General features: G+C 43.0%; 1 protein-coding gene across 1 annotated transcript; it reads left to right on the top strand.

The window, feature by feature from the left end:
• Window positions 1-695: 695 nt before the first annotated feature.
• Window positions 696-11,603, top strand: SLC24A5 (solute carrier family 24 member 5; the record flags this gene model as incomplete). Its single annotated transcript, XM_081964565.1, is given in 10 exon segments — window positions 696-737; window positions 739-919; window positions 2,488-2,667; window positions 4,683-4,766; window positions 4,850-4,953; window positions 6,235-6,335; window positions 7,664-7,941; window positions 8,632-8,835; window positions 10,528-10,629; window positions 11,110-11,603. Coding segments are annotated over 10 exon segments (1,599 nt in total). The 3' UTR covers window positions 11,433-11,603.
• Between the last annotated feature and the right edge of the window lie 7 nt (window positions 11,604-11,610).

Raw genomic sequence — 11,610 nt, 5'->3', positions numbered from 1 at the left:
GAGAAGCAACTTAGAACTAAGGAAACATTTCCTGACAGAATAATTAATCCGTGGAACAACTTGCCTCCAGAAGTTGTAAATGCTCCAACACTGGATGTTTTTAAGAAGATGTTGGATATCCATTTGTCTAAAGTGGTGTAGGGTTTCCTGCCTAAGCAGGGGGTTGGACTAGGTGACCTCCAAGACCCCTTCCAACTCTGTTATTCTTATCTTCATTTTTTCAACTCAGCTGGGAATCTTCTACAGCCCCTTCGGGCCAAAAGTCCCTTCCGAGTCTGCCTTCAGCTACGACAGGCGCTCCAACCGCGACAAGATCACCAAAGTTGAAGAATCCTTGAGTAACAACCAACCCAACAAGGATGCAAGTCGCGGGCAACGGCGCGAATTCGAATTCCAACATGAAATTAAGCCCGTCTCTGTCTAAAAGCACACGGCATCGGTGGCGTAGTTGAATCCCTTCTAGCCTCGCAATGTTTTTCTCTTCCCTGATGAAGAGCTCTGAGGACCCGAAAGTTTGCAGGGTTTTTTTTTTTTAATCCCCCTTCCGCCAAATTCCCCCGCCGCTGCCAACCCTGGTCGGCTGATCTCGCGCCGCTTCCCAAAGTATTTTTTTCTTTCTTTCCAGGACTTTAAGCCTCCCTCTCTCCCTCCCTCTCGAGCCCCCGAGCCCGACAAGGCCTTCCCAACGGTCTCACATGATGCCCCTGCAGCCCCCGAGGCCGGTCGCTTGCCCGCCTGCCCGCCCTGCCCAATGCGCGATTCCAGCCTTGCAAGATGTATCCAACTCAGCGTCACCCCAAAAGCTGCCGGGCGCCCTGCGTGGTCGCCCTGGGTCTGGGGCTGCTTTGGGGGACCGGAGGCTTTGCAGGGGGGCTTCCTTTGCCGGGGGCGACCGCTCAGCACCTCCGCGAGGATCCAGGTAAGGCCGGGCGAGTTCCTTTGGCAGCTGCCCCTCCGTGTCCTGCGCGCACTGCTCCGGGAAACGAGGTGCTTTGGAAGTGGGGACAGTTCTCCTCTTCTGGACTCCTCTACTTGGGAGTCAGTGGTACTCGGGGCAGCCAAGTTGCTCTCGGATAGGTCCTTGCAGGCCCACGAAATGAATTAGGAAGGTAGAGGTGATAACACTGCAGGCATTGTAGTCTCCGTTCATGGGGATCCCCTCAACCAGGAGCATTGATAAGGATAAGATGGTCTCAGGATTTGGTTGACAAAATCAGGAAAGAGGAGGTGATAAGCCACCTGGGAAAGCCAAAAGAAATTTTAGTCATTTAGTTATTTACTTATTCTGTTATTCAGTTATTTAGTTATTCCATTATTTAGTTATTCCGTTATTCAGTTATTTAGTTGTTCAGTTATTTAGTTGTTCAGTTATTTAGTTATTCAGTTATTTAGTTATTCAGTTATTTAGTTATTCTGTTATTCAGTTATTTAATTATTCGGTTATTTAGTTATTCGGTTATTTAGTTATTCAGTTATTCCGTTATTCAGTTATTTAGTTGTTCAGATATTTAGTTATTCGGTTATTCGGTTATTTAGTTATTCGGTTATTTAGTTATTCGGTTATTTAGTTATTCGGTTATTTAGTTATTCGGTTATTTAGTTATTCAGTTATTCAATTATTTTCACAGCCCTCTTTTTGACTTGTGCTGTATTCAAGTCCTCAATGGAAGGCAGGCTGGTAGTAATTGTTTTTTCTGCAGTTCTGATTATCCGTTGAAGTCTGTGTCTTGTCTTGTTGAGTTGCAGAGCCAAACCAGACAGTTATGGAGGTGCAGATGACAGACTCAACAATTCCTCTGTAGAACTGAATCAGCAGCTCTTTGGGCAGTTTGAGCTTTCTGAGTTGGCACAGAAAGAACATTCTTTGTTGCGCTTTTTTGATGACGTTTTTGATGCTAGGTGCCCATTTTAAGTCTTGTGATATGATAGAACCTAGAAACTTAATTTGAAATTAGATAAGAGTACTTCATTTGGGGAGAGCCGTGCTCATTATTTTTTAAAAAAAGCAAAGTCTTTTTTAAGCTATTTCTCCCAAAAAAGAGGGAGACCATCCTTGTCATTTCTGCCTTGTCCTCCAGTTCTTCAAACTGAATCTACTAAGGCAACTGAGATGTGTTTTTTCATGAAATTAGGATTTCCTAACTTGCTTTACTAGTTTACTTGAACTCAATCAGAAAGGTCGGCAGTTCAAATCCCTAGTGCCGCGTAACGGAGTGAGCTCCCGTTACTTGTCCCGGCTTCTGCCAACCTAGCACTTCAAAAGCACATAAAAAATGCAAGTAGAAAAATAGGAACCACCTCGGGTGGGAAGGTAACAGCGGTCCGTGCGCCTTCGGCGTTGAGTCATGCCATCCACATGACCACGAAGACGTCTTCGGACAGTGCTGGCTCTTCAGCTTTGAAATGGAGATAAGCACCGCCCCCTAGAGTCGGGAACGACTAGCATATATGTGCGAGGGGAACCTTTACCTTTAACTTGTTTTACAGAAAACAAGAGCCGGTGTGTTCTCTCCCCATCGTCGGAATTCCCCGACGGGTTTTTCACACCGCAGGAACGAGTAGAAGGCGGCATCGTGATCTATTTTATCATCATTTTTTACATGTTCCTGGCAGTGGCCATTGTCTGTGACGACTACTTCCTCCCAGCGTTGGAGATGATCAGTCATAGTAAGTCTGCCGTGGGCTATCTTATCCCCTTCCCCAAACTGGATTGCCGTTCCAGACAATTCTGTGCAACAAGGCAACTGCCGTTTAGGAAAAGTTACGCGGAGTTTTGTGGCTTATTGTAGGGGAAAGAATCCGAAGCCAAGAGCATTATGGCTGCCAAAGAATTCAAGGATTATCTCTTGGGCTTGATCAGTAGTGAACAAATGGCCTCGTTTGTAGAGTCAGCGCGCTGGGAGCATATTCATCTCCTGGGCAGATAAAAAGGATTTGGGAAAGCAGCTATGAAATGTGTTCTGGACAAAGCCAAATTTCTAAGAATATTGGCAGCATCCACATAATGGGCCGGCCAAGCCGTGACTAACTCCTTTTCTTCATTGTTTCAATTTATATGGTCCTTCACTTCAAATATATGCACAACGGTGGGCAGTTTGCCACACTTTTAAAAACTGTATAAATCAATATTTAAAAAAATATTGATTTATATTCTCCCTCATCTGACCAGGTTTGTATGTACAATGACCGATACATGGAACTCATGATGTGGGCTCTCGCAACGGGCTAGGCTAAAATGTGGTTGACGCTAAGAATTAGAATTCCAGTCTGCTTTTCTTTGTTAACCAATGAGTTTCTAAGGTATTTCTGGCTAGGAGAGAGAACTGGCCAGCCGTGGATGAGGAAACCTGGTTTACTCGAAAATGGTTTAAACACAACCTATTGAAGAGTGAGCTATTGTAGATCTGCGTAACATCATGAGTTGACAGATCACAGGGAGTGAATTCATACCATATATTAAACCAAACCTGAAGCGATTTGACTTCACATTGCTATCTCTGCTTTTTTGGCAGATGTGTGCACGCACACCCACACAAACACACATTCTTCGCAAATATCCCTGCCCATTTCCCTTCATACTCCCTTTATACGACTGGGTGTATTCTTGTGGTTTTTCAACCACAGTCATTGACTACAATTTTCCTTCTCCAATGAACGGCCTTTAGGCTGATCTATCCATCATCTACCTACCTATCTATCCATCTATCCATCAATCCATCTATCATCTATCTCTATCATCGATCTATCTATCCATCTCTATATCTATCTATTCATCCATCCATCATCTATCCATCATCTAGCTAGCTAGCTAGCTATCCATCATCTCTATCTATCTATCTATCTATCTATCTATCTACCTATCTATCTACCTATCTACTATCTGCCATCTATCTCTATATCGATCTATCTATCCATCCATCCATCATCTACCTATCCATCATCTCTATCTCTATCTATCTATTCATCTATCCATCATCTATCCATCTATCTATCATCTATCTATCTATCATCTATCAATCTATTCATCCATCCATCATCTATCTAACCATCTATCCATCCATCTATCTATCATCTATCTATCCATCATCTCTATCTATCTATTCATCCATCCATCATCTATCTATCTATCTATCTATCATCTATCTCTATCATTGATCTATCTATCCATCCATCCATCATCTATCTATCCATCATCTCTATCTCTATCTATCTATTCATCCATCCATCATCTATCTATCCATCCATCTATCTATCTATCTCCATCCATCCATCATCCATAGTATATATAAATTCAAATCCCAGTAAGGGTATGGCTAGCTGATGAGAGCTAAATAGCTTGAAATAGATCTATACTAGTCTCCCTTTATTTATTTATCAGCACAAACCCAACACACACACACACACACACACACACACATATCAGAGGTGGGTTTCAAATCCGGGCGCTACCAGTCCACTCATGCATGTGTGATCGCATCTGGGTGTGTGGGCGGAGCCTCCCATCCCTGCCACTAACGGTTCGACCGATCCAAACCGGGAGCAACCCACCTCTTATATATTGAAAGGATCTATGTAGAAATAAGAAAAATCAATACAGAAATGAAAGTGTTGTTCCTCGATTCTCACCCATCCCTGATGAATGGATGCCTCTTTTCTCTTGTCCCCGTTTCTCCTCCCTGCAGCTCTTGGCCTTTCTCAAGACGTAGCCGGAGCAACCTTCATGGCAGCTGGCAGTTCTGCTCCTGAATTAGTCACCGCCTTTCTTGGTAAGCCACCCTTCAACCAGCACACGGTGCAGTCTTTGCCACAGCAACAGTCAGTCCTGTCACAACCAATGCTCTATTTTTAGGTGTCTTTGTCACAAAGGGAGATATCGGAGTCAGCACCATCCTTGGCTCTGCCATCTACAATCTTCTCGGCATCTGTGCAGCCTGTGGACTCTTAGCTGGCATGGTGCGTGCGCTCTACCACTTGTATTTCTATGTGTTGGTTTGTCAAACATGTACAAGATAGCAGGTATAAATATAGATATGGAGATGAACGAAAGAAATGAATACAAATAGATGGGGACTGTAGGACAGGGACGGTAGGCACGCTGGTGTGCTTATGCGCGCCCCCTTTAAGGGCCTCTTAGGAATGGGGTGAGGTCCACAGTAGATAGTTTAAGGTTAAAGTTATGGGGGGTTTGAGGATGTAACAATGGAGTCGGGTAGAGGATTCCAGGCATTGACCACTCTGTTGCTGAAGTCGTATTTTCTGCAATCGAGTTAACTGCAAAGGGAAATTAATTTGGGGCCAAGTGATGGTACTTCCCAGGTAGGATGTTATCGAGGTCTTGGTACTTTTAGAAAGTTGATATAGAGCAGTGGTTCTCAACCTTCCCAGTGCTACGACCCTTTAATACAGTTCCTCATGTTGTGGTGACCCCCCAACCATAAAATTGGTGTCTCGATTCCAAAGACCATCAAAAATATGTGTTTTCCGATGGTCTTAGGCAACCCCTGTGAAAGGGTCATTCAACCCCCTAAGGGGTTGAACCCCCGACCCACAAGTTGAGAACCACTGATATAGAGGAACATACATCCTATAACAAGTTGTATCCAATAATTTCCATATTGCAGATGGAAATATCTTAGGTTAAGTAGAATGAATGATTGCTTACTGGGCGTATTGACAATTCAGAATTTGAAACACGTCAACCAAAGCATGGCTGATGGTAGTCATGAAGATCAATAGCTATTAGTCTTCACCAGTGGTGGGTTCTGGCAGCCGCTACTGCTGGTTCACTCAGGGACGTGCCATATTGCACGCACACACACGCTTGATCCACATTGTACACACAGGCGCGGTACTACTAAAATTGTTCTGCGCATACGCGGAAGCAAAGAACAAGATGGCGGCATCTACGGCAGCACCGGGAGAACTGGTTCAGGGGTGTGGTAGGCCTGAGTTCCAGAGACCCACACCACCAAGCTACTACCGGTTTGGCCAAATCAGTAGGAACCCACCACTGGTCTTCACATTGGTGGGACTGCCTCTGAAGGCCATCTGCTAGGAGATGGTAGGCTTCCATCTGTATTTACTTGGTCCCTGGAAGAATGCACAGCTGGACTGGATGGATTAAGATCCAATCCAACAGAGAATTTCTTATGTTCTCGAAGGACCCATTGGTTACGAAGACTTGAAAATGCTCACTTAATCCAAATGTCGAATTGTCTGAATTGTATTCTCTAGGCTTCACACCTGTCTTGCTGGCCATTGTTCAGAGATTGCTTGGCTTATATTATTAGCGCCGGGGCCGTTCTTGCCATGATTGTAGACAACGAAGTTTATTGGTAAGTGTTCCCTGAAAGTACTGCTCTCTCTTATTTTATTCAGATGAAACAGCACCGAAAGAACTGGTTATTCATTGGAGATCTTTTAGGAGTCACCTTTTTACTTATTTATGTTGCTTTTCCACACTAAGGCGCATGGTTGGCTGGTTTAATAAGTGGATTGAGTGGTTGTTTACACTTAAAGGCACACTTTAAATATTTGGGGAGAGGCGGTTCTGAATTGTTACAGTGACTTGGGCAGCATATACATGTAATAATTACCGGTAATTGATTTCCACAAGGAAACGCTATCCAAGCATTATTTAGCTGCCTATGTTCGTTAGAGACAAACTGCTGGAATTCTTTGCTCTCTGAACTAGCAATCCAGCTGGTGGAGTGAATATGAGCTCCAGATCATGTGGACAAGCAGCTCCCAAGCAGGCACTAGTCACAATGCTACGCAGGGAGGTTGCCAGTTCTTTATTCAGATATTTTAGCAAGAGAAGATATGGAGCCTTCGATTTTTCATGCCACACCTCTGCAGCTGAGGGCCTGAATCCTCATGAATGGTTTTTATGTGAGATGAATTCATTGCCGCACAGAATTATTCTCCAACCACAGATGCAACCTGTGTTCTCTCTTGCATTTGGGTCGTGCTGGCGGATGTTTGGAGATGTAGTGAAAATGCAGAGCAAATGTTCAAGTGAAATCTGCCCGTTTTGATGCAGCATCTGATAGAGCCTAACAGACTTTTGACTTATTCTGGTCACCCGTATCTCAAGCACAAAGTCTGCAGTTGGAGCTAGGCATATAATGTGTATTGCTATGAAAAAGTCCCATATTCAAACTGTACAATATGTAGGGACAGCTGGAAAATACTCATGTGCTGAATTCAAGAACAATTGCTAGTGCAATGGGAAATGCAAGGACAGTTTTTTCCCCGAATGCCATCACTCTGCTAAACAACTAATTCCCACAACACTCTCAAAATATCTAAAAGGGCAGTATTACCATCATTATTCTCATCTTCCCTATTACATCTCTTTATCTTATTACTGTAACTTTGTTGCTTATCACTATAGTTGTATGAACATTTGAGAGCTTACACACCAGAAACAAATTCCTTGTGTGTCTAATCACACTTGACCAATAAAGAATTCTACTCTATTCTATTCTACTCTACTCTATTTTGCAAGATACATTGATTTGCTTCATGCAACAGTCTTGTCACGGCTGGTGAATGGACCAGCTGCAATTGGCTAGGTATGTCTACCACATCAAGCCAAAGTGGGTGGTTTCATACAGCCTTCTTAAGCCCACATTGACGCAAAGTTTTTACTTTGTCTTAGGTACGAATGCGCTTCACTCCTGTTAATATACGGCATCTATATTTTAGTACTCTGCTTCGACATTAAAATCAACCAGTATTTCATGAGCAAGTTTAGTCCATGCTGCACCTGCTTCTTGGTGATCACGGAAGATGCCGAAGACCAGCCACTGTCGGGATGGAGGGACGAGACTCAACCTCTCGTTCGACGACAATCGAGACCGGACAATGACATTTTTCATGAGTCTGATTACACTCAACTTTCAGCAAGTTTACATGGACTTGATAACATTTCTGAAGGTAATTTTTTTTTTACACAGAGCATCTTTAAAAACAGTTGCAAGATCTGCTAAGATGTATTTTTTGGAATCCTAACCCCCAAATTACAAGGCATGTAGTATCTTTTTTTTAAAATTCTTCATATTTTTCAAATGCTGGAAGCTTTAGATACAAAGGTACCTAAACATCTGATAAGTATGTCAAAACTATGTCATGAGTAATTTGTAAAAAGGTTGCGATTAGGTATACAACTCCCCAGGTCAATACGTTGGCTCCTGAGATATCTGTGGGGCAAACCAAGGACAAATACCTAATTTTTGCATTTTATTATGTAATTTCTAAGATAAAAGGTAAAGGTTCCCCTCGCACATATTCAGTTTCAAAGCCAAAGAGCCAGCACTGTCCAAAGACGTTTCTGTGGTTATGTGTCACGCATGACTAAACGCCAAAGCCACACAGAACGCTGTTATCTTTCCACCAAAGGTGGTCCCTATTTTTCTACTTGCATTTTTTCTACTTGCTTTCGAAACTGTTGGCAGAAGCTTCCAATATTCAGATTTTTTACATCTACAGAAAAATTTGATGGAATAAAGCCCTATGCATTTATAATGAAGACAGCTTTGTAAAGAAATACAGTAACAACATTATCAGGAAAACTATTTTTTAAGCCTCAGGATCTCTCTTTTTTTTATTATTCTTTTCATCGGACAGATCCAAGCGTGTTCACCATGCCGGAAGCAGATCTGAAGCGAATTCTGTGGGTGCTTGCTCTCCCTATCATCACGGTACTATATTTGACGATTCCGGACTGCAGAAAGCCTTTTTGGAAAAAGTGGTTCATGCTTTCCTTCTTCCTGTCGGCAGTGTGGATTTCCGCTTTTACGTACATTCTCGTATGGATGGTGACTATAGTGGGTAGGTTTACAGTGGGCTAGTTTTATCAGCCTGCCTGCTCCATCCGACAGGTTAACAGCATCTCAAAATACAAAGCTTGATTTCAGGCGATAATACTACTGCAGAGATCACGTGTAAGACTGCAGATTAGAGTGTAAGAATTAATACCACACGATAACTGCTTGAGGGCTCTGTATGTGTCTACAAGAGTTAAGGGTATGGTTCTTAAAAACCACTTGGGGGTTGTGCAAAGCCAATCTACATGTCCCAAAATCAGAGATGGTATTCAGCCAGTTCTGACCAGTTCTGGAGAACTGGTAGCAGAAATTTTGAGCAGTTTGGAGAACCAGCAAATACCACCTCTGGCTGGCCCCGCCCCCATCTATTCTCTGACTCCCAAGTCCCAGCTGATCTCCCTCTCTCCTCTCCTCTCTTGCCTCTCCTCTCCTCTCTCCTGCTCTCTTCTATTCTCTTGCCTCTCCTCTCTATTTGCTGCCTCCCGAGTCCCAGCTGATCTCTCTCTCCTCTATCCTCTCTTCCTCTCCTCTCCTCTCTTGCCTCTCCTCTCCTCTCTCCTGCTCTCTTCTATTCTCTTGCCTCTCCTCTCTATTTGCTGCCTCCCGAGTCCCAGCTGATCGGCATCCCAGCTGATCAGCTGGTCTTCTGTTGCCCTGCATAGGAGAACGGAGCTGGAAAGCAGGTTAGCGGGATGGGGGAGGGAATGGGGATTTTGCAGTATCCTTGCCCTGGAGTGGGGTGGAAATGGATATTTTACAGTATCCTTCCCCTGCCACGCCACACCCACAGAACCGGTAGCAAAAAAAAAATTGAATCCCACCACTGCCCAAAATGTATGACCATTTTAAATGTGTAAGCTCCTGGCTTAGGTAACCTACACCTCCAGACTCTTGAAAGGTTTTACCCGAGCAGTTAATGCAAAACAATGCAGGGATGGACACCTGCTTAAGGTAAAACCATTGTAATACAAGGATGATGTAAAAGGAAACAAAACCTAGAATCCTCAAGACTGATTAAGAGTGAAATAAATTCGGAATCTTATTTTTGTCTTTAAAAAGTGAACCGCTATTGCCCCTATTTATTTTAAAGTAAAAACCTTAAAATAAATGAAAATATATTTTACAGCAGGAAAGGTTGCATTTCCCCACTTTCTACAAATCAAATGTCTCCCTTGCTTTTCATCTGAATTTAGTTTTTAGAAAGCAAGGATTATTAGCAGGCTCCAGGCCCCTCCTCCTGCGAGAATGCAAGCATTTCCCCACCCCCAGAGTAGATTATTGAAAGGCTGGTGCCCCATATGACTTCAAACAGCTCATGTGATAAATATGCCAAAGTAACTGAAAGGATTAGGCTGGTTGTAGCTATTCCAAAGAAGGGCTGCCGTTGTCAAGAATAGCATTCTCTGGTATTTGAAGGAAAGGTTATATAGCTTTTCGTAGTATTCAGTGACCAGTTTTTTCACAGCTAAATAGCTTCCTCTGTTCAACTCCTGTGGCTGTGGGGTTTTCTGCTTTCAGAATAAAATTATAGCTTAGTTCATTGGCTACCAGGCTGCTGTATTCTAGTTGTGTCATCTCCATAGGACTTCAAGTCGTCAAGGTTGAGAAACGCTGCTCTAAAATATTACGTATGATTGCTTCCCAATTCATTCCCAAGGAAATGAGATATTTGATTTTGGATTTTTTCTGATTACAGGGGAAACCCTACATATTCCTGAAACGATAATGGGCCTTACCCTACTAGCAGCCGGAACCAGCATTCCAGACACAATTGCCAGTGTTCTGGTGGCTAAAAAAGGTAAGCCCTTTGCATCCGTTAAGCTACCGTGGCCAAGTTGGTAACCACGTGACGAAATGCGACATCTTTTCCAGTTTTTGATGCCTTTTAACACCTACATTCGCTAAATTAATAAGCTGACTACATTCAGAAGTGCAAGAGGTTCTTCCAATTTTTTTACCTAATAATTACTGGGATGAGACCATTGCCCTTTGTCCTACTTGGGAAGCGAGTGGCCCCTGTTGAAAGACAATACACTAATTTCACTCTATTTTCGATGAGCCCAGAGGGGTCACTCTTAACATGGATCTGAAGACATTTTCTAACTTGTGAAAACCACAGACAATGGTACACAGCAAGTGTCTTTTAAACATAAAATTTGAGTTGCTACAGTCACTTTCTGTGAGCTGGGCGACCGTCTAGATTTGATTAATAAGTAACAACTGAAATACTACAGCAAACCTCTTAAGGTTGACGTGCTTAATATGTTCTATCTTGCAGGGAAAGGAGATATGGCCATGTCGAACATTGTAGGATCCAATGTATTTGATTTGTTGTGCTTGGGATTACCTTGGTTTATAAAAACCGCCTTTGTTGACCCCTCAGGTCCTGTGCTAGTCAACAGCAGCGGATTGACTTATACGGCCATTTCTCTCATTTGCTCCATCGTTTTTATTTTTCTGGCTGTTCATCTGAACGGTTGGAAATTAGACAAAAAGCTGGGAGCCATTTCCCTTCTGATGTACTTAGCCTTTGCCACGTTATCAATTCTGTATGAACTTGGAATCATAGGGAACAACCCTATAAAGAATTGCGGCAACTAATTTGTTTGTGGCTTTCGGTTTTGTATACATTCGCAATCGTGTGGAGAATTGGAAAGGGTCAATCTCTTCATTTCGCCAAGAAATAAAAACTCCCAACATCTCCATGGGCTGTGAAACTTATTTAGAGAAAAATCCACATCATGACATTTAAAAAAACAACAACACACGGTTAATGCTG

The sequence above is a fragment of the Natrix helvetica genome (assembly GCF_964273705.1).
Source record: "Natrix helvetica genome assembly, chromosome: 12".
Lineage (NCBI taxonomy): Eukaryota > Metazoa > Chordata > Lepidosauria > Squamata > Natricidae > Natrix > Natrix helvetica.
This window is presented reverse-complemented; position numbering and strand designations above follow the sequence as displayed.